The 28,000-nt window shown below is 41.9% G+C and overlaps 1 protein-coding gene across 2 annotated transcripts; it reads left to right on the forward strand.

The window, feature by feature from the left end:
- Positions 1-1,526: 1,526 nt before the first annotated feature.
- On the forward strand, positions 1,527-27,995 carry LOC128764780 (ligand-dependent corepressor-like). 2 transcript variants are annotated; one of them, XM_053874908.1, is made up of 7 exons: positions 1,527-1,664; positions 12,530-12,595; positions 13,428-13,507; positions 13,607-13,739; positions 13,862-14,167; positions 14,445-14,541; positions 21,944-27,995. In XM_053874908.1, exons 1-7 carry the CDS (start codon positions 1,568-1,570, stop codon positions 26,874-26,876), a joined length of 5,712 nt encoding a protein of 1,903 aa, XP_053730883.1. In that variant the 5' UTR covers positions 1,527-1,567; the 3' UTR covers positions 26,877-27,995. The 2 variants fall into 2 exon arrangements, with proteins under 2 accessions (XP_053730883.1, XP_053730884.1); XM_053874909.1 differs by lacking the exon at positions 21,944-27,995 and adding an exon at positions 15,994-21,695.
- The last annotated feature ends 5 nt before the right edge of the window (positions 27,996-28,000 follow it).

The following is a 28,000-nucleotide window of genomic DNA, read 5'->3' on the forward strand; positions in this document are numbered from 1 at the left end:
CTGTCACTGTAGTAGTTCTTCCACATGGATGCGACAGGTTCTTTAAATTGATTAAAATTGCTCTTTCACTCTAAAGGTACATTCACACCACCAGCTACATCCCAAGCAATGCAACTGGTAATAATGATGTAATTACAAGATAAAACTGGAATGAGGCTGCATTAACAGATTCTCTCAGGACCAAACTATGTTGCAATGTCTGCAAATTAAAATACTAGAACTTGTCTTACTGTCTTGAATGTCTTTAGCATTAGTAACTGTATGCTGCTGTTACCACCAACATTTCCCCGCTGTCTAGTCTAGTCCAGATCAAGAAACACAAGAGTTTGAGTTGGGTTCTTGACAGATTTTCATTTCAGTAGTGTTTTCATCCACCGTAACTGCGCTTAGGTATTTTGCAGTTTGTACACATTCCATGTTATAAAACAACCCAATCCCTTCCCAAAACAACAATTCAAAAGCTTCATTTATTTACAATCAAGAAATTGGAAAAAGCTAGATATTAAAGCAGAGTTTTATGGCGATAAAAATTCTTCCGTCAAAGCTGACATCAATTCCAATGACTGTTCTGTGGTCTCCTCCCAGGTGCATGGTGAACCTTCAGGAAATGCAAGCCAGATGATCACACTGATGAATATTAATACACAATATCCCCCTGCACCCCCTCATTCCTCCCCGGTTCAAAACTCAAGTTGGAATATGTAATAGGTCAGAGCAAAGAGAAACATTGATTTTTTTCTCTCTTTCTCATTGAAGTGAATTCTGTGGCAATATTCCAGACCAATACATTTTCTTGTTGCATTATAAATCACCTAAAAATGATTTGCTTTTCTTCATAACTAGGCAGTCGACACAGGTTTTGTAACCTTATGGTTCAAGTCAGACAAGCAACGTTATGTATGGTGAATCTCATGTTTTGTTAGAGGGGCAGAGATTCACCGATCCATGACGTGCCATCCCAACAACATAGTGAGTCATGATACACGATACATGCAATAGCATTAGATGCATGCAGTTGGCTCCAAATGATATTAAATGTTAATAAAACAGACACCAAAAAATAGATCACCTACAAATACAATGCATGTCAATACTGTGCGCCACCCGGATTAAAGGCGTCCAGCCAGATGAGCTTCAGAGTGTGAATCTTCCAGTGAAACTCATGTGGATGGAAGAGAATTTGACGACAGCGGATGGAGCCAGTGTTTGTGTTCAGAAGCACAGTGGGAGGTGAGGGAGGATAATCTGTGTTTTCTGAAACTGTCCACGTTCATGCTACATGCTAAAATTAGCCTTCGATCTCTCGTCCAACCATGTCAACGTTGTGAATTAACATTTCAAGTTATTACCGTGTGGTTACAGCAACGTTTGCTGCCCACGTGATCCGGAGAATTACTGGTGTTTACATTTGGGAAGGTATTGATGAACGTGTTTGACTGAAGCCCACTTCTCTCTCGCGCGCGCGCTCCCCCCTCCCCTTCCCCCATGCGGCGGCGACGCGCGCGTCCCTGTGGGCCTCGCGCTTCCTCCTTCCGTGCGGGTGCCCGCCAGAGAAGAACGATAGAAAATGGCGAGTCAGTGTAAAAGGCAGCAATGCACAATCGACAGGCGCGGCTTTCGGCAGGAACTGGACTCTTGGCGGCACAAACTCATCCACTGCGTAGGTAAGGATGATGCCTCTCGCTGCCCACCGTGTTTGCGCTTTGAATTCCTCGTGTTCGTGAAGATATAGACGTAAATAAACGTGTATTACTGAACGCTCATCCCCCGAGCGACTTTTGTCTTCAACTGTTTCCCCTACCGGGTTGCTGGGTTCACTTCTCTAAAGTCATGTTGTGCACCGACTCGTGTGTCGTGCTCGAGTGTTTCTTATTGGTAAAAGTTATTTAGAAATGCTCTGTCGTGCGTTACTTTGTTTAAAGGGCAACGCTTTAAAGGGAGTGTCGTACAGGAATTATGCATTGCGTCGGCTAAACAACAGAGGCCGTGTGCTTAAATGCGCGTTCTCGTGTGATGATACTGTAGTTTTGGGTGGGGGAGGTCAAACATCTTTAGGGCTGAGAGTTGCGTGGAGCTGCTATGCCCAACATCCATGAGTTTGTTTCCTTTCACCGAGGAAGCCCCGGCCTACAGCGTTGGCTACAATGATAATAAACACCTTTGTATCCGTCTTATTTTCAAGATCAAAGCTAGCAACGTGACTCAAGTGTCTTCGTGTACTGACAACTGCGTTGTGAGGACCTGCTTGTTCAGCAGTGATGAAAGGTCGGATGACAAGTTGGCTGGATTTAGGATCATAGTAGGCACTTGTGTCGAGCTAAGAAGCTGAAGAATGCAGACATCCCATACCATTTGAAAGCAATTTGATTCTGTAATGGTGGGTGTTTTTAATGTACTTTATTAATGCAGTGTCTCTATGGCCAAGTCTTTTCATGCAAAGACTGGTTTTATTCACTCTCAAAGTGCGTTAAGAGCTAGTCCCTCCATGACAAGCTAAAGACTAATCTCTTTGGTTTTAAATTCCTGAATGAATGCGTTTTCATAAAAGATTGCTGCCTACTGTCAAATAGATTCGGCAAACTTTTCAGCGTCAAGCTGACGTGTGAAAGCTGCGGATTCACCTCTGAAAGCTGCATCACTTTGGTATTATTTGCACCTTCACTCTTCGAGCATCACACCAATAGATGGTCAGAAGTGTCATCTTTAGCTGTTTGTAGATAGACAGGTTTCACTGGTTTTGGGGGCTGCAGAAACGGTCGCTGGCCGGTTATCTGAGAATTTGGTCCGTTTATCAGTGTTCCCTCTGCCTGTGATCTTGTGTGATATTTAACAAATGTTTTTTGTGTTTATAATTACCATTTAGATCCACAAATCCTTTGAAAATAATTGGTTGCTGTTTTGAAATGAGAGCTGATCTATGTATGCTATTTTTTTCTTCATTTACTGTGTGTGTAGCTCAAGGGGGTGTAGTAATACTACTGCCACCTACTGTCCAAATCTGCTCATTTGAATTTGACTAAAATTGTTAGTATTTCTATATCTAAGAAAGATATCAAATTATATTGATCGAATAAAACGATATATTTGGATGGGAGGTTGCCATTTCCTTTTTTTGTTATCAATTTTGACTTTATTAAGCAAAGAGGTTTTTCCATTTCATGGTGGGCAACTGCTATATGTACCTGTGCAACTGCTGGAAGCAGAAGTGTTACATGACTGCAGTGGTCACATGACACGAAAAATGCTTTCTCGACAATGTATAGTGACCCAGACATGAAATTATGAAGGAATTGTGTTTCGTATTTAAAGGAAGGCGTCTGTAAGTAATGTTGTCTTGATATTAAAATGCATTATGTGTAATAACAACATCAACAACAAATCTTTGGTTTTATACAGATTAGTTTTTATATGTAAACAAACTGACAAGGGGATTACCACTTCCTGTTTAAAGCCAAACAAGAGGGTGAGTCATTTTGACTCTAACTGGTGTTTAAGTGGTTGGATATGGCTAGAAAAGGGATATATTTTATGTAACAGCAAGGCGCATATTACAACATAAGGCAAGGCCAACACTTTAAATATTAACCATGTTGCAAAGGCAAAAAAGATTCTAACATACATATTTACATGGATGAATGCATTTGAGTATTTTAAAGGAAAACACAGTCTTTAAGCTGTCCTTGCTTCAGGTTCTCTTTTGACTTAATATCAAATAAAAAGCAAGGAATAAAATGGCAAAGAAGAGATGTTTATCCTTGTCTTATCCTCCTCAACATAATGTCATTTCCTTTTTTTTCCTACTCTGAATTTAAAGTAAAGACCTTCAGCCACTGTGAATTATTCATTTTAATGCCATGTCTTTGTGCCATTTTTAAACCGCATAGTTACAAATTTAATGGCTGTACATACATTTATGTATGTTATGTATCTCCCAACATTCGATCCCAGAATTAAAGCAGAATATTAAAACAGCCAGCATAGCGTTTCGCTCTCCCAGCTGCACTTCTGATGACGCTGGTCTCAAAATGTCACATTAAATCAATCACAAGTAAAATCGCTCTCTGCATGCTCTATTGAAACATGTTATATTAGGCATGCATTCCATGTATGACCAACATTTTTGACTCGGTGAGGAAGCGCTTATATAAAGCTGCCATCAGTGCTGCAATGTGGAATGACAGGAATGTAAATTATTTTAAACAGCCTCTCACTCACCAGTGATAAGTGTAGTGCGCAAGAAGGGTTTATTGATAAGCAAAGTCAAGGGAGTAGTCGACGTTACCGCAACCTCTGACAGCTGTGCTTCATGTCATGTGCTGTATGAGTTTTGAAAAGGTTGACATAAAGCATGGCCTCTGTCGCCTAGCTACCTTTTTCTGCAGAAGCTGACTTGTAATTATAGCACTTAGGTCATTCATGTTGCTGCAAGCCCCATTATGAAGCTGTAGCCAGACCCATTAATATACACCCAAATTCTGTGCATGATATTCTCTCATGTATCCTTCGACCAGGCTCCTGCTATGTCTAGAAAAAAAATATCTGTGACACAGACTTCTCTCTTTTTGTGACTGCTTATTGTAATGTAATTTAAAAAATACGTTGGTTCATTGAAACAGGCGGTGCTTTATGCTTTATGTAAATTTGTCGCTGTGAAGAACCTTCTTTAAATTGTTTGTTCTTTCATTCTGCAACAACAACCTTTGGTAGCTCTGTCTTAATTACCCATTACCCATATATACACTAGTGCTTGTTCTTTGAATAATTGTATTCCTACTGTGCTCAGATATACACACCTTTACGTTTATTTGGTGGAATATATGAGGTGTTTCCTTACCTTCTTGAATTCTTATTAGACTATCACTTCAAGCATGAAAGCCCTGACTGTCAGACTGACTTTCACTTCAATGCTTATGCTCAGAATTGGTTATAATAACATGTTGTTTTAGTCGGAGTGAATATTTCATTACCAGTTTGACTGTTGTTGCTGTAGATCAGTCTTAATAATATATCAGGTAGGTGTTCACTAATCCTGAAATACCTCCAGGCTCAAAGATGGGAGAGGGTTGCGTGAACACCAAGAGAAGAAGGGGGGCAACGTGTGGTACAGATTTGCTATTGTCCATTGTGTTTGCGTTATAATTGTCAACCTCAAAAGATGTAGCTTTGTGTGATGACGTCAGTCTGATGTGGCAGAATGGCTTTCTCAGTCCATGATTACAACAACGCACTTCTGTTTGCCTTTTTGGAGAAATGGGCTTCACACCACCACTGCCACCCTGCTGACGCTGACATGGCCATTTTGTCTTTGTGTATATAAGCAGTAAAACTGTGGACCACAGACAAGAACAATTGTCCTGTTGAACTGCAGACACAATTGTCTGTTATTTGCTTATACTTGTGTTCATTGGCCATCATCCCCCAGATGCACACTGTGTTTGCTCCTGTGTGTTCCGTGCAAATCTATGGTAATTTTGTAAATACCAAAATTGTACTCTTTAACATGTGGGTGACTGGTATTTGGCATGCATTAACGCGGCCAAAAAGCTCCATTGTCACCAGGCAGATTGTCTAATGTTTAATTTAAGCGTGCGCGTGGCCCATTTTCACACCCCTTCTGGTGCGCTCTTGGCCTAGATATCCCAAATTTGCAAATGGAAATAACCTATTTGCAAAACAATAGCGAAAAGGCTGATCGTCTTCCTGAAATCCTGTGTAGGCAACATCTCGTGGCTTTAAAGTGGAACGGTGTCAAGTATCTGTGTTGTGCACTGTTACACCATTAAAACGTCAGTTTCCATCATATCACGTTAAGAATTCAGCGAGGGCTTTTTTTTGTGCTGAACACGACCATCTCGCCGCTGCGCTCTCTGACGCAGCTGCTGTATATTGCTTGTAATAAACATTGTGTTTTGCTGCGATCTGACATGCGCCGCTTTGCTCATGAGCACACCCTTGCTCATGTTTTAATCCCGCTTGTGTTGGTGAAACAAAAGGGCATGTTGCTGCTTGGATATCATGCTGAATAAAAATAGTTATGCACTGAAGCTTCACTCATTGGTGCAACTTTTGCCATGGATGCCTTTTCTCATTGCATCAATTAGTAAAACAGCAGTTAGTGAGCGTCTTTATTTGAAATGAAAGTTGATTTCTGCCTCCCAACCCAGATTTCAATCATCCTAGATGCCGTAGGGCGGACGTGTAGAAACGTCTAATCAATGGAATGATGTTGGCTTCCTCCAGAGACTGATGTTTGATTTCAACAAAAGGTTTTTACTGAAGGCAGCTCCTCTTCTCCCTCCCCGAGTTGTAGTGAGTGTACAGTAGTTACAGTGGGGGATGGGCCGAGTGGGGGTTGATGCAGCGCTGCACAGCCTCAGCAGCACTGTAGCATCAGAGAAAGGGTGGGTCTTCCCTCCTAAAGCGCTGCAGTTTGGTGCTTTTTTTGACATGTCTATTTCAACAACCAGCCAGTTGTCAGGTTTGTATCAAATCAGAGCTGTTTTCCATGGTTTTGATTTCCCTGAGTTCAGTGGCCATTTCTCGTTCTTCTCGACTTCAGTCTTCACTTCTCATCAGAGTTGAGAGGTTTTTGTTTTTGGCAGATTTAAGGTCCCACATTAATATCCAGACACTTTTCTCAAACTCTTTATTTCATTTGTATTTCACTCCTTTATTTTAGCCCGTCTCCAACACAGTCATAATTTCATCGTGAGAGTGTGCTCTGATTTTGTGCAGTGCCATCTTAAGATCTATTCCAATTGTCTAATTTGTCTGAACTGCAGAAAGAGCCTTAATGTTATTAAATACATTTGCATGTTGCATTCAGTTCAAGTGGAATTCACTCTGCCTTCAAGGGGTTGCTTCCTCCGGATTTAGCTAATTGAAACATCAACCATATTAGTAACAGGGAAGCAAAGCGCTGCTTAAGTTAATTTTTGTGTCGTACTCGTGCACGCTGGAATTCAAATCTGAGCCACTCATTTGTATCCTTGCCCTATTTCTAAAAGCACATGTATGGGTGTCTTGTGGCCGTTCTGCTTCGCCGACTGCACAGCTTCAGAGAAACTGCATATTTTTAGCAGAGCATGGAGTCCTCTGAAAACATGCATGAATATTTCCGGAGGAATCAATTATGCTGCCGCACCATCTTTGACGATCACTGCCAGAACAGGGCGCAGCCATATCTACTGGCATCGCTCCCTAAGCCTTTTTTTCCTCTACTGAAACAGTAGAGCCATATTGGGGAATGTAATGGATGTGAATTTATTCATCAGTCAGATGGTGCCTCCGGCTCTGATGAATATGATCGTATTTGTCTTTTATTTAGTGATGGCCAGATCCTGATTTTCTCTCTTTAAAAAAAAAAAATTCCCTTCACCGATGCTCTCATTGTTACTATGGTTTAAATATGCATTTTCTGTGACATTATGAGGCTGACAAAAGGACACGCTAATTACTTGAATTCAAATCCTCGCGGTGCAAAGCCTTCAAACGTACACAATAATGTCATTTGCTAATCACATGTTTTACTTTCTGCTATTCATGACACTTACAGGGCGGAGGAATGCATGCTGATAATTGTAGCAACACATTCTCTGGATGAGACGCAGTGCACACACGAATCGATGCTCACAATAACTTTCACATTCAGGGCAGATCGAATAATGAGACATAAGAGGATTTTTTTTTAAAGGGCCTGCATGAGCTGGCGGAGCGTTATTGGTCTAGTCTAGTGCAAGCTGTCAACTAGAATTTGGAGAGGAGCTGTCTGTCAGCGATGCTGAGAAGGAGCCTGCCTCTGAAAAGCTGTTCACTCAAGAACCGTAAACCGTATATTCCACGATATTTCTTAAAAAAGGGTCAAAGTGTCATGACTGATATTTGGATTTAACACTTTAACCTCTCTCAATGTCAGTTTTTCCCAATGGTTTGAAATTCTGCACTACATTACCAAATAAATCTCCCATCCATTTGCCTCTCATAGATCAACTTCATGTCTCTACATTTTCAGGCAAGGTGAAGTGACATTTAAGTGTCACTATGATTAAATTAATTTTTGTTCCAGGTGGCGGGGCTGGTTCACCAAAGCTGGATTTGACCCATGTCCCTGTCACTTTGAGTGGGGTATTAGAGATGTAGGTCACTGAGAGGCTAAAGCATATTGGTGTGTCCCTGCTCACCTTGAGCTACAAGGAGCCTCACTGAAACACAACCCTGATCTCTCTACTTAACATGGTTCTATTCTCCTGCCAATTTGCAGCTGCACTACTGTCAGTTTGCTGGTGCAGATTATGTTCTAATATAAATGTTACGGTTCTGGATGTTTCTGTCATGAAATCATGAAATGCCAGGTTTCTCCCAAAATCATTGCACTTTATTGTGGATCACTTTCAACATGGTGATACCAAATCAAGTGATGGATCATAACTTTTGGGGAAATTGACATTGCTACACAAATTGCACAACCATAATATATGCATATAATATAAATACACAAATTGTATTTATACACAAATTTCGCTTAAATTGGATACCTGGACTGTGCTTACTGACTGCGTGAGAATAAAACACTCAAATGCCGGACCATCGTCAAAATGCTTCATATTTAACATGGCCTCACTCATTATTATGCAACGTTTGAGTTGTTTTGAAGTGTAGTTTGGCACTGACGTCATGTAGGTAGGTTGGTTGGTTGTTTTAAAGATGAGTTCTGATTTATTTAATGCTTTTATGATCGTTGAACTGAAGTGCTAAAAAATTAAGTTGGTCGTATTTTATTCATTTGAATGGGGTTTGATGTGGATGTTTTGCTGGATATAACATTAGACGAGGTTGCATAAAAGGTAAAATATAATGTCCAATTCCAGTTTGGAACAGTCATCTTCTACATCTGAACTTCAATACCAATCTTGTTCATGTGTGTTTGACATTGGTGGGAGCACAGTGACTTCTGATGTCATGCTGCTGTGAACTAAATTCTGAATCGCCCGAAGGCAAATGACTGTATATATTTGGACTGCTATACAGAAGCGGGCAAAATGGTCTCCAATAGCATTGTGCTTCCTGGAAAAGTAGATGACTAATGCACACAACCATTTCGGTCTCCCTGACGGTGAGAGGGAGACATCAGTAGGTAAGATGGCTTCCAACAATTTAGGATAAAATTACTTTTTTAATGAGGCTGAGTGACATACTGTCAAAGCAATTAGGCCTCTAGGTATTTCCTTCCATTTTGGTGGAGACCGAAGATTCCCTGCCTTATTAACCTGAAATCTTTGTCCCAAATGCTATTTGATTTGTTCCTAATTCTCTTTGTACCTATAGACCCTATGTACATAGTAGTATCTGATTACCCTGCCTCAAACTAGACTTATGTGGAAGCTAAAAGAGTGACCTACTTTCTTTAAATTAATTTGCAAGTGTTCCGTTTTAGCTCTGCAATTTCTAATGCACATTAATGACTGATTTTCTTTTTATTTCAACGTAAAGAAGTGATTTACTGAAGCATGAAAGAGCACTGGAGCCTGATGGAGTCCTTCACTTGGCTGCAGCTTCACTAGATATAATGCTCCCTGAGCATTAATATGTTGGCATTGAAGGGCTTTTATTTAGTTGTTGTATTTTCCCATTTTATTTTACCATTAGTGCTATTTATTGCATGAATTATATTAGAAACATTTTCCAAGATTCTCTGATTATTTCTGAGTATTTCCATCAGTTGAATCTCAACATTCATCCTTTAGTATGTTGCTGTGTTTGAAGCTGGACATTTGTTTTGGCGAGGTAACTTTGAGTGGAATGGGCGATAACTTATCATTCACGATTTACTGCTGAAAACAATCCCTATGATTACAATTTACATCTGGCAGTAAATTCTCCCCAGCCGCTCTCATTCTTTGCTGATGCGGTGCACCGCGCTTGGACACGTATATAGGTAAAGTTGCGTGGCAGGACGCTACACAAACGTAGCCCTCTTTTTAAATAAAATCTTACCATGGCGAAGCTGCTCCGCATCTCTGCCTCTGTCAGTGAGAGTGCTCAACACCTCTGTTTACATGGAGTGGGGAACACTAGCATGCTTGTTGCTTGTTGGAGATGTTACGAAAATTGTTGCTTATTTGGTAGTGGATGAGTGAGAACTATTCCTCATGCTCATTCTTTGACTGTGGTGGATAAAGCGCTCTTTGTGAATATACGTTTTTTTAATCGAAGGAGTGACCTCTCTGAGGGATCTCAGGAAAACAATTGCATCCCAGGCACAAGTGCCAGCATAGCCAGGTTTTTCAGCACATGTTGAATCAATGAATTATCGTTTGAATAATTGTGATTATGATATGAATTAAATAATTTTATTTGTCATGTTTGGCATTATTGTCCAGCATTCTCTGTTGATGTTTGAGACAAACTCCATTAATGCGGAGAACAGAACGACTGGCGAGTTTCATCATAAGATAGTTTCTTCGAGACAGAATATGCTGTGCCAAACACCTATAATCAAATGAAAATATACTTATTGTGACCATTATTTTTATTGCCAGAATAGCAGAATTTATTATGATAATTTTTTCAGTCCATATCGCTCATCCCTAGAGAAATGCATGGGGATATTGACCAAAAACCAACAATTTTTCTGTGTTTAGGTTCGATATAATTTTGGATTCAAATTCTGGTACATTAAAATATTTTGCATAAGTCAACATGTCAATATAATGTGGTTAGTGTGTGGTAATGTGGTAAGACAGAGCACCACCTATTTGCAGAGCTGACACTTTTCCTAAGAAAACAAAAACCAGAGTAAAGTGAATTGACTAACAACCAATCATCCTAAGGAACGAAACATCCTAAACATATACCACACAATAGATGCCATGTGCTACTGTTGCTGGGAATGCCTCAACAGCACAGTGCACTGAGGCACAAAAATTATCTGATGCTTTTAACAGTTAAGATGGCTGTCACAGTGCTTGTTTTTTATCTCCCAGATAAACCTGCGGATGCATTAGTAATATTAGGTGTGTTATTCTTAAACCAAGTTTGTCTATCATTTGGTCCAATCTGTAGGTTCTTGTCACAAGAACATGATGCAACACTACAGATGACGTCCACATTATATCATGCTGCAATTTGCACACATTTTAAGACTATGATCGTCATTAATATTTAATGCCGCAAGAAGGCTATTGCTGTATCTAAATATATATGTATCTTGTTTTTTTTTTAATCTAGTCTCCAATTGGTTCTTACTTATAACCAAAATATTCAGAGCGTGTTGCCTTTGCCCCGGAGTCACGGTATTTCTCAACACACTTCTTAGTGCCTGAAACGGAATTCCTCAAGAGTAGTTAGATGTCATTGCACTGTACTGTCAAAGTGGCTGACCTACTTTCTCTCGCTGCCTCTGAAATATTTCAGAAGTAGGATTGGATGGCTCCAGCTGAAGTCCTGTGCAGTAACCCAGAAACGCTGCCGCTATAGGCAAGGCTGTGTTTCACCACTTTACCCTCCCTCCCTCCCCCCTCCTCTTCATACTCCCTCGGTCTCGCTCTCTCTGTTTGGCTGTTTAAAAGTGGGTGGGAATTTGTTTGGAAGGAGAGGTTTTAGCAGATGACAGCTTTTGAGTGAATTCACTGTTGTGGTGGTGGTGGAGAGAGGCTTGATATCAGCTGTGGACACCAGATGTAAGTAGGCCTTAATTGTGATGTGGCTGCACTAATTGGGCTATAGTTGGTTATCGTAACTGTGCCTTTTTTTTTATTTCAATCTAATTTATATATGTTGAGCTTTCCTAACACGTGGCGTAGCTCTCTCCTCAATCGAGTTGAACACATCCTTTCCTGCTGTAAGATTTGGATTAATGTACACATTTGAAATCTGGTCCACTGAACAGATGTGACCTCTTTAGCGCTTGATTTAATGCATGTAGTGGTTTTGAATTGGTTATTCAGACCCCCAAGCAGTCAGCAGACATTATATGTTGTGTTAATGCACTGCAAAGTGAAGTCCTGTGAAGCCTGCACTGTTCAGTGCGGGAGACAGAACACACCATTTTGAAATCCAGTTCATTCTGTGGCTGATTTAATGTACAGATTCCTTTTTGTGTTTTTTTAGCGTGGAAATGTCCATTAGCTCAACTAGGCTTCAGTGCAGAAGATACTTTCAAAGCACCAGCTTGCAGTCCTGTTTTCTTTTTAATGTCCCTGGAATGAAACATACCCGAGTCTTTAGTTGCTTATGTTGCCTGGCAACAAGGATTGAGAACATATATTTAATGTGGAAGTAAAAACCTGGGGTGAAATATGATGTGTGTTTTTAATAGTGGGGGGGTTGTCAAAGATCAAAAAGACGCAAAGATGAAACCAGCGGATAAGATCTCGTCATGTGAAATCTCCAACATGTGCAGCATTATTCTCTTCCCTTCCTATTCGGGAGAGACACATTTATGAGGGTGAAAGCATCAGCATTAAGGAGAGGTGGTTTGTGCGCATATGAAGATAAATCTCATCCAAACCTGCCTGTTTTTGTCTTACAGGTTTTGAGAGCATTCTTGAGGGTCTCTTTGGTCCAGAGCTTGTAGAAGACCTAAAACTATTCAAAGGTAAGGATTTTTAAATAATGCGTGCGGAGCTAAGAATCTTTTCTTTGAGTTGGATTGCATTGTGTCGCCTTTGTACCATCTGGTACCCCCTTACATTCACTCCTGTCTACATGACACCCCCTAGTCCACATGAGAACAAGTATTGTTTTTCCACCAACTTGGTGTGTAAGATGGCGTGGGGCCAGAGCTAGAGAGTGCACTGTTCTTCAGACATTGTTTTTCAATGCGTGATGAAAGTGAAACAATACTTGGTATTATATGCCTTCACGGTTTATGCCGTTTTGGTTCAGCAGTAACAGTAATAATAATAATGAAGTGGAATGGAATTTTGATTTAATCAGTTCTGCTCAAACAAAGCAAGGCACTGATCACTGCCCACTGAGGAAATGCATTCATTTTAATTTCTGATCTCGTGAAAATGTAACTACATTTGTGGCCAAAGTCTCTGTTTATGAAACATCCTGAAGGAGTTTGAAGCGGGTCTGTTTTGATTTGTTGTTCAAAGTACAAATAACATTTGACGACCAGCATTATTAATAAAACCAACATTCATAATCCCCATAATCCCCCTTTTACAGCTCTTGAACAATGTATATGATGAAGAATTCCAAATATTAATGATATTTAGTGTATGTTATTTATTGTTGTGTATTTTTGGAGGCATTTGCAGGAAATCCTGAAAATATTTTGTGGAAAAGACCATTTCCTTAATGGTTTCCACTTCACTTTAATCTAAAAATGCCCAGTCTTAGAAATGCTGAAAGGATTATAAAACTGTTTACCATTAATGTGAAAGTGTTTCCTCTATATTTATGACATACTTCTTCCACAGATTTAGAGCCTGTCGCTGCATCTGACTGGTCATTTGATGAAAACTGTCAGTTCTGCTGTTTGAGACGAGACAAAGTTAAGGTATGCGTTCTTCGACTCCTTAGAGAGCAGCGTCTGTACTTCTTGTGTAAGATCTACAATTATTGGTGTCTAACTCCTTATTTACTTTGAACTATTCAGGAACACCTGATAGGATTAAACAAGGAGGAGCTTCAAGACACTCTCAGACCACAACTGGCCAAAGACCACGCCGCAATCAGCAAATTGGAAAAGCAAGCAGAAGAGTTTCTGAATGCCGTCCTCAGCAGAAAAGGCGAGTCTGGCTTGAGCTAAAATAATCTCATCCGCCTGCGCCTCTTCTCACCAGATGTGTTTTATTTATTTTAATTGACGTGTTCTATCGACTAGTTAAATAACTACATCAATTCCTTTCAGATGTGCCAAGTTTCTCAGACCCACACATTCCAGTAGTGGCTCGAGAGATCCTTCAGAGAATGATCCGACAGTTTGCTGCCGAATATACCTCAAAAACCAGCCCTCCTCAGGATAGTTGCTCCGATAACCAGCCAAGCTCTGACCAAAGTCTGCCGAACCCACAACAACCGCCCAGCAGCCCTGCAGCTGTCGTGGCCGGACCAGCACACAGCCAGAACCCTGTTCTCAGCAAGCTCCTCATGGCTGACCAGGATGCTCCTCTTGACCTCACAATCAAGAAGCCCCAGTCTGAGCCCAGTGAGCAAGGTAGTGCCACAATAATCACTTCATGATGCACAGTATTAATATGTCACAGGAATGCTTCATGCTTTTAAGAGACTAGGTACAAGGTGCCTGAGAATGTGTATTAAGATGGTAAAAATATCTGTGCCTGATAATGTGAAACTGGCACCAATGGAAAAGAATGACACAAAGTCATTTGCTCTCTTCAGTTCGACTGCACTTCTGTTCATGTGTGCATCCAGATGTGAGCTTGTCATTGTGGAAAGTCACCTAACTTTCGTTATTTCCTGGATTTGAACAGATGGTGTCCTGGATTTGTCCATTAAAAAGAACCGCAACAGTAGCAGCGCTCCAGTCCGCAGCCCATGTCTTTACCCGCTCACCTCCACACTCAAAGGGTAAGAGGCACCCCAGTCACAGTCATTTTTTTGTTTGTTTGTTGACACAATGCTTCATATTCTAGGAGGTAAAATGAAGCAACTTTTGAAAATCACTTTTCAGTTAATGTGGTGGGGTGTGGAAACAGTTAGCCTTGTGTAGTGGGTGGCGAGTTGGGGGATAATATAACCAAGAACAGGCCTTGTTATGTCAGTATTTCCTGAATGTGAAGCTTCTTCATTGTTCATTATCGTTTTTTTCTTTACTGTCCCAAATATGCATGTTCTGTTCATCTGCTTGCAGTCATTGGTTATCACACCTTGTGGTTTCAGTAATCATCGTCTTTTTTGTTCACTTATGGTCTGTGTACTCTCCAGCGAGTCAACTTTGATGGCGATTTACTGCAAGACTGTGCTGCAATCTACCATTATAAAAACATAGATATTGAATTGTTATATGAGGATACTACTTATCAACGTATATAAATAAAATAAAAAAAAATATATCCAAATGTATTCTAGTCCAGAAAGGGTTGGTGAAAACGTTTTTCTCAACTGGCTGTTTTTGAGTTTTGATAAGGTAGCCACACGCTAAACCTCTGGATATAGAAATTGCTCACCAGAATAGGGTATTTTATTTATTTTATTATTTTTTTATGTTAAACCTAAAACCAAGATTTCAAGCCAATTTGGCGAGTAACAGTATTTATAATCAACTGTGAATCATGGTCACATATTACGATTGCCTTTTCCAGATAAAAGGTATTATTTAGATCAATAAAATGTCGAAAGAACAGGCAAAAATTGTGCTGGACCTTTGATTCTGTCCATCGGTAGGAATCAGAGTAATAAAAAAAATGTTTGGTACGCAGTGTTTCTTTACACTGTTGAAAAATTTAAATTCGTAATAGCACTTTCAGATTTGCATGGTGCTCTCCATCAATAAACAGAGTACAATGTAGCAGGATTTTGATGTTGTTTTGTGCATAACATGAGATCTTGAAATAATTTCTGTTTTTTATGGTCACGTTCACTCACTTGGCTTTTATGTTTGGTACACTACCACCCTCTGCTGGCTAACTCTTTTATTGCTTTGCTTGTACAGTGGTAACGTCACAGACACGCATACACGCAAAATAACGTCTCACATATTGATGCATTCACTTTCATGACAATCAAGCTGCTCTCCAGCTCTGAAAAGTAGTTGTTCCTACTTCTCTGACATCACTCAAGTTTTCCCTACTTTCTATGGTTTGCACCTGATTTCTTTTCAATTCCTCTCTTCTTTATTTCCAAACAAATAGAAACAAATTTCACACACATGACCAGGGTTATTCTGACAGTGATGTTACCAAAGCAAGGTCTTATAATAAAGGAGTGGCCATCATCCTCCCCTCCCCAACCCATCGTCCTTTAGAGAAAAAAAGCACTGTGCAAGCTCTGCTTACACCCAATTTCCTTCCATTCAATCAGGCGACCGTTGAGAGCGGATGGACACGATGGGAGGAGGCGGGAGAATCTCGGCCACTCCACCCGTTTTAAGCCTTCCTCGTCTCTCGCTTACTCTCTGCACATCAAAGAGGAGCTTGGTATGGAGAGCGACCAAGAGTCACCTCTCGGCCATAACCACAGATCCAGAAACCATGACCTCTCCAAAAACGGATCCTGGAATTCTAAAACTCATTTTGGGGCGCTTCTTAAACTAAAAGCCAACTGTGAGGCCAGGGAGCACCTTAAAGACATTCCCAGATTGTTGGAAGCTGCTGAACTTTTCTCAAAGTCACTGGCCAATGGGAATGGCAACCACCAGGATGCCTGTCAAGACCACAGCTTCTCAGGTTCTCAATCATCCTTTGACCTCAAGATTCCTCAGGTGCGAGCTTTGGCCACCGAGCCAGACTCCTCTTGGGATCAGCTACCTTCTGAATATTCAGGTTCACTCAGTGAAAATAGTCTGGGGAAGAAGCTTTGTTCCATTCTACCCCGACAGAAGAAGAGTAACGGTTACAGCGCTTCTAGTTTGAAGAGAGAATTCTGGTCATATGACAACGACCGACACTCCTTGGATTTAGATTCAGATCTGGGAAACAAACAGCCAAGAAAGAAGCGTGGAAGATACCGGCAGTACAACACTGAGCTGCTGGAGGAGGCCATTGTTGTTGTGATGGGCGGGAAAATGAGTGTCTCCAAAGCACAGTCCATCTACGGCATTCCGCACAGCACCCTGGAATACAAAGTGAAAGAGCGACTGGGGACCTTGAAACATCCCCCCAAAAAGAAACTGAGGCTGCTCAGCCAACTGGAGGAGCAGGCTGTTTCAAAGTCTCCTGAAAGTAAAGAACTGCAGAGCCTCCAGTTGCTAGTTTCTGAGGAAACTGTGAGTCCGTCCACTGAGAATGGGAATGGATTGCATGAAGAAAGCCTCTCGCCAAACATGTGACACTAAGCAGATAACCCCAATGTGATGATGTTTTTAACAAGACAAATATTGCATTTGCCAGACAGTGAAATAACTGAAAGATTGAGATGATTTTAACCAATTTAATGTGAAATTTAATAGTGATTTGTGAATAATTCCAAAACAGTTTTAGCGTAACTGTACTCGTAATCGTTCTAGGCACTTGGTTGTTGAATATGTATATACGTCCTTATTTATTCTCAATTTTGACTTATTTATTGTTCGCATATTTATTATGGTTGCATTTTAAAATCCCTGGCTCTTTTATAGTACTTGGATCTCGACAATTACAAAGTGGTCCTCTTTCGCGATCCTCGATCAACTGTCCAGATTCAGTGTTTCAGAAACATATTTATAGGGTTTAAATGGTAACTTTCCCGACAAGCTTCTTAGTTAGCTACAAGAATGAAAAAGAAATTCTTGTCACTGTTTTGCAAATGCACACTTTACAGAACTGGACACTGGAATTGTAACAACAGAACTCTCTATAGTCACTCAACATACTACTCTATAGAAGTGATGTTGTTGTTTTAATGCGTTTGAGCAGAAGATTATCCTTCGTATAGATTCTATCACAAGAACGAGAGATTCGTATGTGGCTGTCTTGTGTAGGAACAACTTTTATTGTATGTCTCATTGCCTTCATGGAACCTCAGGACATGTTCATACTGGAATGCAAAACTTGTCAGTGACTAAGTTTATCGAGAAACAGATTTATACACATAAATATACCTCATTTATTACATAATCAACTAACAGTTGCCTAGTTTGCCGTAACTAACCTCAAACAGCCTCTTTGAGGGAATGATTCAGGATGTTTCCGACAAGTATGTACACACGTCATTCAATGACCTCACTGCAAACCTTTGGTAGCATTTTAGTGCCGGTGTTAGCCTTCAAAAGCATTTTAGTTTCTGCCTCTTTTGTAGATGAAGCCAGATATAAGCTCTGCGAAGCCTTCCTTATCACACTCAAGAATGGCACTCTCTGACGCTATCGATACACCAGAGTTATATATGCAGTATCTTCATGCCTCATCCGTGGATTTACCAGTCTCTTTGAAATGTTTCATGATGAAGTCCTCAATTCTACAATGGTATGTTGGAGCTGCTGAAAAATTGATCAGCTTGTGGGTGGAGTTTGCAGTTTGCAGTTAGTCGTGCTAGCAGAAACCTATTTAACAGTCAATTTTTGACTCCAAACGCGCGCGCGTGGTCGAGCATAACCTTCTTGGGTCACGCGCGTAAACACCTGGGTCTGCCTCTGAATCTCCAAAACCCAATTTGAGCAGCTCCTTGCACTCCCAGTTGGGTCACTTGAAACATAATGGGAATTACTCACGTTGGAAGTGGACTGAGTTCAGCCCCTGGCCCATTTTTTTCAGCTCTAACAGCCCTCATACCTGACAGAGTTTTCTCCACCACTGGCAGAGTAGATTATACGTGACTGCAGTTCATTAGATGAGATTTATTTATCACATGACTATATTCAGATTTTCAGGCAGAAGGTATTTACTTCATATTTTTCTACTGTTGCTAAGAGACTTGCTTAACGCTGACTATTTTAATGTCTTATTTTTTTAATCATCCAAACTAGTGACCGCTATATCGCCAGTTTGTGTGATAACATTGAAATGCATTTATACTTGTGTCACTGACGCATCACACACACACTCAAGTAGAGACACAACCACTGCCTCTTCAGATGATTATTTACCACCACTCTGTGACTTCCTCATATTAAAACACAGCAGATACTTTATCAGGAAGTTTATCAAATGCATACATGTATTTTGAATGTATTTCTTTTAACATTTTGGGTTACATATTTTGTTGTTAAAGAAGAGCTCCAAAGCAATATTTTAAGATGCTACCAGAAACTCACTAGTCAGCTGTCAGGATCATTGCCTTAGTCCGGACTCTCGCGCTCACAGCTATGAATATCAGGGAATAGTCTTCACGAACTCTGGTCTGTATTGCCTTCAGATGGACTTACACTTGCGATGTAAAGCCATTACAAAGGCGAGAAAACATTTGAGAGGGTCACTCTCCTGCCATCAAGAGCGGTTTCCTCTGCCGCTTTTGGAGTTGCCGCTCTTCTCTGATAGTTAAGACCTCACACCTCTGTGTGCATTACAGTTAAACCTCAGGACATTCTGGATAACAGGTGAGCTGCCGTTATCCAACGATCAGGTTATTACACGGCTGTAGCACGTCTCAGTGGTTCAGTGGTTTGGAGAGGCAGGAACAAGGTTTTAGAATAGAGCACGTTTTATGAAGTTGACTCACAAAGTGGAACGGAAAAGTACTTCTGCAGTAACAGGATGGTCACGGTCATAATGGATCTGGGAGAGGACAACCATGTCGTGGTTGTTTTTGCAAGCGTAGACGTTTTATTATGTAAATACAGGGATGTTTCTGTGTTGTGTTTTCTGTGTTTTACACACAAATATTTTTAGCTTATTTATTCTGATTCTTGTTTTTGAAAACGGCTTATTTATCAACATAAGATCTTGACCCATGAAATGGTAGATCAAAAAAATTTCCCCAATAAATTGAAACAAATATGAAATGATTTTTGCAGCGACAATCATGGAAAATAAGAAATAACTCTATATACATGATTGTTATGAATTGATGAGTATTTGTACGTAATCGTAGCTAAATTTAATCCAATTGATGCATATACCAATGTTTCTATTCTTATGGTCTACCACCGTGATAGTTCACCCTTCTAATATTAAGTAACACTTTTATATGAATTTGGGTCACAAAGTTTTTTTTTCAATTACTTGTAAATACTATGCGTAATCGTGTGCATGCTGACATTTTTAGGTTGTCTCACTCAGTCAATGACATGGGCTCATGTGCAAGAATTTAGGGATAGTTGATGGAAATGTACGCTTTTAAAGTGATTATATGGTGTGTTTTGTTTCTATAGCAGTCAGACTTGCCTCCTCACACCATCTCAAGCTTTGTTTTCTTTAGAAATGCAGTATGAAGTTGAAACCATCACTAACAGTTTAAGAAACCATGAATGTAAATGGCTTTAATACAAGTACAATAGGTATGGTACGTGTATATAGGTGTGTAAAATCACAATACCCGATAGGTGCAAAGGAATAAGGCAGCCCGAGTGTGCTTGTATTTTATGCTGATGCATTTTAGGAGTGTGACTCGCGGCAGGCAAATGGTACACGAAGATTTTGATTTCTGCCTAGAACGTGTAGAGTAAACATTGTGTTCCCTGCATGCATGGACTGAGTCAGATGTGACGATGCAACGGTGTTCGGTGAATTTTATCATTCAAGAAGTTTGTGTTGGAACTAATGGAGTTTTGTTGGCGTAATTATTTTCAATGAACTGTGAACAAGAAGTGTTGTGAAACCGGTTTCACATGTGATCTTTCCAAATTGCTTTTCGCTGATGATGTGAAGACGTGACACGTCCAAGCGCGTGAAATGTGGCGTGTCGTTTTGTTCGCTTCTGCTTTCTGTATTGGTACTGTAGCTCTGTAAGGACGAGGCAGGTGCATGGTGTCGCAAAGTGAGACGAACAGAAACCCCCTCAGGTACAAAACCCCAACACTGAATATTCAGGTATTTTTTTTCCCCTCCGACTTCACCAGCGGGGATCGAACCCTTGAGTCAATGGGCTACGTCCATTTGCAAGAGATGTTATTTTTGTTAAAAAATATTTTTGAATCAGTGATGTTTTCTTTTTTTCTAAGAATACTTTGGAGTACAAATAGTTTTGTTTAAAAAGCCCCGCCCCCTATTTTTCTATCATTTGCACAATGATTGTCGATGTTGAAAATTTGACAGACGGCTCTCTGTGCCTCACAAAGGACATTTTATTTTAAAATAAAAGTAAACAGTCGCTATTTTGTTATCTGCTGAATCGTCTCACTTATTGTACACGCCTTTTCCGAATGAATTTACATACACAGATTTCCCACTGTTTCACTTTTTAGACTGTTCCTCAAAACTCCAAATATGTTTTAGAATAGACTTTTTTCAATACATTGCGTTTCTCAGAAAGGTCAAAAGATAAATATTTATATATATACATATATAATATATAATATATTCTGATCTTCACTGGTTATGTAGAAGAATCAAAAGGTTCAGATGGATTTGGGTCAAACTACCTCGATAACATACTCTATAAGCAAACATTTGGATTTAAACTTGACCTCGAGAGCGGTTGATGTTTTGTTGATTTTTCTTTTGAAGCACATGTACTTGTATATTCCCTGCTCTGCTTAAAATCCTGACTATTATTGTACGTAAACGCCCCTAAATGTATCTGCTCCTCAAGTGGTATCGACGTGACATGTTTTACTGAAGTGCACCACCATTACTTGATGTCTTGTGCATGTGTGAAATTTTCTCGATGTACGTATAATGTAACTAAAAGAATCACTGTGCAAAGAAGTTGTTTTAGTTGTAACACTGTAATTGGTCAGTCACTGGATTGAAGATTCACTTTAAATCACTTATTCTTCTAATAAATATGCAATTGCCCCCCCAAAAACCTGATTTGTGGGTCTCCGTTTTTCTTGACGTAGCATCTTTGATGGGGATTGAATGGGAGGATGATGTCATTTGCGTCTGATAACCTGATTTGGAAATGTGCCAGTAATCAAAATGAGATCCTTTACTACTCCCTTTTATTGACTCCACTGTTTTTGCTATTTATAAAAAATAAAGACATAAAGTAAGTGGGTGTAAATTGTGACTAAAATGACTTTGTGATATTTATATAGATGCTTTTCTGCTGTTGGTCAAAAAGGTTGAGTCAGACTGCAGTTCAGAAGTAGTTTTAGTTGTACTTTCCTAAAGAAAGTGAAGTTTTACTTGCATCTTTAGATAGTCTTGTTATTTTAACACTATTGAAAGGTGTGTATGGGAGGGCATGGGTGACTAGCATTTTATTAACTCATTGTCTTCTTGTTTTCATCTAGTGAGTCTCAGGACTTGCGTCTTGCGAAGGCCAAAGAGCTACAGTCCACCCCATCACTGGAACAATTCATTGCCAAGCTGTGCACTCACCACCAAAGACAAATCGTGAGCACTCTGGGTTATCTTCAGACGGAACTGCAGGCACTCTCAAGTACGCCGCCCTCCACCCAGAAAGCCATCAGCTCCACAGCAAAGCCCAGCACACCCAGCCCTGTGAAATTGTTTGGTGACATAAAGGCGCTGTGCACATCCACCCCAAAGGTGGAGCTCCAAGATGTTTCTGTAACTCTGCCAAGTGTTAAGAAAAAAGCGCACGTCTCCTTGATGAGTGCTGTGAATACTCCAGCTGTGGCTGCTGACCTTCCTTCGCCGGGGTGTAAAAAGTCGCTGCTTGCAGTTTCTCCTGTGGAAACTTCAGGCATCCGTCAAAGTGATCATGTCCCTCTGAAGATGAAAATCATGAAGACTAGTAATGTGGCCACCGGGAAGAAGTTGTCGTGTGTTTTGACAACTTCTATTTCAGCTGACCTTGAAAATTCGGAAGACCGGGCAGATCACGCAAAAGGCATCCATTCTGCAAGACTCAGTTCTAGCTCTAAAAAACAAAATCATTCGAGTCACCTGATCAAAAAGACTTTCAGACATTGTAAAGATGTACCTGCAAGCCCATTTACTGTCCATGCCGGCGTTCCGATGGACTTGCCTCGGACGGCAAGGAAGAGCATTCGTGCAGCCATGGAACAAAATGCAAAGGAATGTGCTCAAAGGATAATCGTAGACCCAGATATTGGTCAGTGCGACATCGTTTATATTAACAAACCTATTACAGAGTGTTTCAAAGAACCACAGCGTCACATGACACCACGTCGTAATGCAAGAAAAAGCACGAGAGGCCACTTGTATTCAGATGACATCTGGGTCGTAAAAACTGTCCGAACACTGGCCGGAAGAGGCAACTGTCCCAATCCTATGCCGGATTTAATCACATTGGTCACCCCCAAACAAACAATGTCCAAACCTGAGAGCGTACCCCCGGTAGATACGCCTTTTGTTGGCACGTGCGTGGAAACTGTTGTTGAGTCAGGGTCTACAGACAATATGTTTGACCGCGCAATAGCAGGCTCAGAAGATGTGGTAGAAGTTGCAGTTAGTGAAGCAGACGTTGGTGTCGAAACCAGCCAGACGGATCAACAGCTGGCCACACAAGACGCTGATCCACAGCCTCTCGTGAGGTGTGACACAAAAGACGACCATGTCAAGGCTTCAGCAAGGGAAGGAGAGGAAAATGTTACTCCAGTTAACTCAAAAATAAACAGCAGGACTGAAAGGAAAGGAGGAAGCACTGACTCTACTGCTACCAAACAGTTGGAAGACTGTGGGGATGCTGTCGTAGAAGTTGGCAAAACTCTGCTTTCGTCAGGCGATGTTGCAGCAGATGATTCTGGTTCACAGTCAGATGTTGAGCAGTTGTCACAAGAAGCGGCTGGTGAGGTGATCCAGGAGGAGAGGCAAGGATTGCAAGAAGAGAACCAACCTCAGGAAAACCAGGCACCAGACACCTGTGAAAATGTTCCACGGAACGTGCAAGCCATTCCCACCCATGACAGTGTTTCACCTGTCCATGTGATGGAAGTAGCAGTAGAAGATGTAAAACATGTATCATCAAAAACACTTGATGAAGAACTACCTCCCTCACTTACAAAACGTGGATCAGTGAGTGTTGCCCCAGAACAAGTAGAAGTGATAGTTGGCTATGTAAATGGAAAGCCAGTATCTGCCTCTGATAGAAGCCTGCGGCACAAATTACCGAGCGGCCCGTTAACTACTAAAACTGAGAAGGCAAATTCCAAAAAGGCACCGACTATGAGAGCAGTCACAGCAGTGGAAGGAAACCCCTCATATATAGTGCCAGCTCTTCCGCAAACACCGGCGCAGGTTCTTGACAAACCATCCTGCTTGAAGTCTCAACCTCTTGTGAATGTCAAGCAAATAAAAAGGGAAAAGAGAAAGTTGAGCGACTCAGCCAGCGTCTCAGAACAGCCCGAGTCCAAGCGGCAACTTAGGTCGGCGAGTCAGAAGGCAACTGCTGCCTTACCAAGCACCTCCAAATTGCAGACGACGACTAAAAAGCCATCTTTACCTTCACCACCAACAGTTCCAAACTCTGAACTCTCGACTTCACCTCTGGAAGCAGTTCCCTCTCCACGATGTGACGTTGACCAAGTTTCTTCGTCCTCAGCGACATCTCACATTGAGTCAACAGAAACGGAAGATCCAGTCTCCGTGGAAAACCATAGTGAAGATTTCCTGAGTTCTGCCCCACTACTTCCTACTTCCCCAGTGAAGCCCAACCCTGGTCTGGATAGTAGCCCAATACCTTCTGCTTCATCTCAAAAGCATGATGAAGGAACCACCAGTCCATCCCATCAACCTTCTGCTTCCTCTGAGGAGTCGTCACTTCATCCTCCACTTATTTCTTCCCCAACACCTGAAGCTCCTAAATTACCTATAGCCAGTTCATCAAAAAAGTCATCAATGCAACCTAGTCACGAAACAGACAAGTCACAGACCAATCCTGAAGAGACGTTCAAGTCAAAACGGTTACAAGCCAAACAAAGACTTCGAGCTGCGAAAGCCAGTGAGAATGGTGATCCTGGAACTAAACCATCTTCACCCCTGCCTCCGCCCATTCCACCTCCAACATCTGGAGCTGATGAGGTACGTCCAGCTAGTGCACCCAGCAAGTCCACAGTCAAAGACTCCCGGAGGGACGAGGAAAAAAGGTTTGAGGCCAAACAAAAGCTGAGATCTGCCAAGGCCGGAGAACATTTGGGCAGCTCTGAAACTGGAGCAGCTCCACCCCAGCCCTCTCCTAGTCAAAAAGCTGAAGCCTGTCAGTCATCTCCTGGCTGCACATCTCGGCAACCCTTGGATCAAACGGGTCTGGTGCAGTTAGCAGCCCCACACGTTGATAAGTCAGAAAGCTCACTGCCCAAACTCCGATCTGCCAGGCTTAGAGAAGATGCCGAACACCTGAAGGCCACTGGGGAGAAGTCGGCTGTTGGTAAACATGAAACAGAATCAGTGGCGATTAAATGCAGTGACCATAACGAAACTGAAACAAAAGACGTGGCTCAGACACCCAGTGAAGCGGTGTCTGCGGAACCCCCGGCTAGTGTTGCTGACAAGCCCACCAGAATGCCCCTGAGAAGTGAGAGCAGCAAGGCGGAACGCTCCCTGCACGCTGCGTCTGATTCGCAGAAACCAACTTTGAGGTCACAAAGGCATCCTGCATCTGATACTAGTGATGCTTCCTCGGCTGCAAAGAAATTGGATTTTGGTTCTCCAAACAGGATGATCCCTAAAAAAACCCCACGGGCTGTGCCGAGGTCTCCAGCTTCACCTGTCTCATCTGTGAGGCCCCAGTTGTCCCCCCAAACTGTCAGCAGATCGAGGTCCGAGCCTTGCAAGAAGGCTGATAAATTCTTCGAGCTGCTGAATCGAGAGGAGAACAAACAGCTTCTAACAAACCTGAACATCAGATTTGATAAGATGCAGAAGGGCTGGGTGCAGTTGGACAAGGAAAGCCAGCCAGGAACAAAGAGCAAACACAAAGCAGACAGACAAGCTGTTATATGGAAAAGTAAACGCAGGATTCGGAAGCCAAAGGTGCCAGAACATCAGAAATACTCTCCTGTCCAGATGCTTTTCATGAGAGGCTTCGACCTCTCCAGCATTTGCCGCTGGTTCCTTGAGTCGACAGAAACCAAGTCCCTCGTGATTGTCAAAAAAGTCAACACTCGTCTTCCGTCTGAAACTCAGTTGTGCTTCCACGGCGCGGCCGGTTCATCCGGGGGTTCTCTTGGAGTCTTTCCCAGTCTCCAGGCAGAGCGCTTGAAGAAGCATTTGAAGAAGTTCGCAATCGCCTCGCCTGTGAAGAGCAACCCCAAGAGTCAGAAGTTGATCGCTAAAGTGTTGGGGCTGGAGGCCAGGAAGAGGGACCCCCCGAGCAGCTCGCAGACCCCCACCAAGTCCCGCATGTCTGCCCAAATCCCCAAGCAGAAGAGTCAAAGTCAGAAAGCCAGCAAATCAAAGAACCCCACCAGCGCCAGGATCCTGAGGAAGTATTCCAACATCCGAGGGAAGATGCAGGTCCAGCACACGGGGGCCAGACTCCAAGACACGTCGCGTCTGAAGGCCAAGAATATTAAAACGGTGGCCACGTCAAAGACGGTGTCGAAATCCAACCCCAAACTGACGGTGAAATGCCCCAAAAATCCAGCGTCAAAACAAGCAAAAGACTCAACTGAAAACTCACAAACGAATAAAACTGCGGTGGGGAAGACCTCAACTAAAGTACTGGACAAAGCCGTTAAAGTCCAGAAAACGAAGAAAGCTCCTACAAAGAATCCTAAAACGGAGTTTCCGAAGAGATGTTCTCAACGAATCGGGTCTCCAAAGTTATCGCCACGAAACGCGACTGATTCATCGCGGAACAAAGCTGAGCAGAAAGAATCTGAGAAACGAGAAATGAGGAAAAGCCCTTTGGACCGGCTGAGCGTCGCCAAAGTTCAGCCAAAACAAACGGCTCCGAACCCCGATACGAAAAAGAATAATGTTGTTGCTGTACCTGCTGAGCAGAGCGCAGACGTCACACCTGCAGGTGACCAAGTCCTGACTCGATCCCAGAAGAAGATGGAAGCAGCAGCTCCTCAGGCTCCTGCAAAGAAAAGCGGTAGCACGCTGACGAGAGCCGCGAGGTCTGGAAACCTTTCGCAGACACTCGCCGCGAGGTCGCCGATGACGCGAAGCGGCACTCGGACCAAGGCGCGACCCGTCAGTGCGGGTCCCAGTGCTGCCAAAAAGGCAAAGAAAAGGGCTCTGGAGATTCTGTCTACCCCAGCGAAACGCACCAGGATCTCCCTTTCCAAGTAGTTGATTCAGTTCTCCACACGCCCTGCAGGGAGGCGCCAGAGCGACCGGTTATATTAAGGTGCTGTACGTCCGTCGAAGACGTTTTCTAACTTATTTATGTTGGTTTGAGGCGAAGCATTACCATGGCAGTCCAACTGTTACAGTAGCAGGCAACAGTGAATATACCGTGTGACCACGTGCCTTATTTATGATGTGTGAAGTGAAAGGAATGTTTTGCGAAATGTGAAATCTCTCCAAAGTTTGGAGTCCGCTCCAAAGCCGGAGAGGCAGAAGACATTGATTTGCACCGCTGAAAGTGTTTGGGCTTCTCCTCTGTTCGCTGAGCTCCGTAGAGCATTAACTGCTGTTTCAGCGTGAGGCGACAGCAGACGCTTCTCCTTGACTTTGTTCTCTCTATATTTGGACTTGATGTTCCACTGCAGTCACTTCCTCTTTTACGTGTCTTTCTCTCGCTGTGTGGCGTCGTATTGATCCGGAATCAATTGTATTTAAGCGTCTCTCTCTGCTTCCTCCAGATGAAATCCAGAGTTTGTTTTGGATGACTCTGCTTACATGTTAAGCAATAAGTGATTTGAGATGTAAACATTGGTTTACAGCATCAGCATTACAACATGGAATAAAGAGGTTTTATTGTTCGATGTAGATTTTTTTTTTTTTTTCATTTACTCGTCTGTGAGGAGACAAATGTTCAGTTGGCTTCTGTCAGCCTGTTGTGGTGAAGTGTGCAGTGGATGTGCATGTAACTGTGAACATTGCTCTTTCCCCGAGGATCTGTCATCTGTACATGGAAGCATCTCTCTGTTATTTATGTAGAAGGTTAGCAGCCCACCAAATATCAGACTTGAACAAGTGTGTATTCTTTACAGTTGCTATTTAAATATTTTTGTACATTAGAAGATGAACTGCTTTATTTGTCGGTGATAATGACACACTATTATGTCAAGAATTTCCGTTGTCCTTATAAAGAATATTTGAATTTCAACTTTGCTTTTGCTTTGTCGTCTCTTCCCGCTCCTGGCTGCGCTGTCTGTTGTACACGTGGCCTCTTGGTCCACAATCTGTAACCCGTTACTGATTTTTAAACATTCAACTTTTATAACTCTATATTGAGTGATCTATGTATT

The sequence above is a fragment of the Synchiropus splendidus genome, chromosome 9, assembly GCF_027744825.2.
Source record: "Synchiropus splendidus isolate RoL2022-P1 chromosome 9, RoL_Sspl_1.0, whole genome shotgun sequence".
In the NCBI taxonomy this organism is placed as follows: Eukaryota; Metazoa; Chordata; class Actinopteri; order Syngnathiformes; family Callionymidae; genus Synchiropus; species Synchiropus splendidus.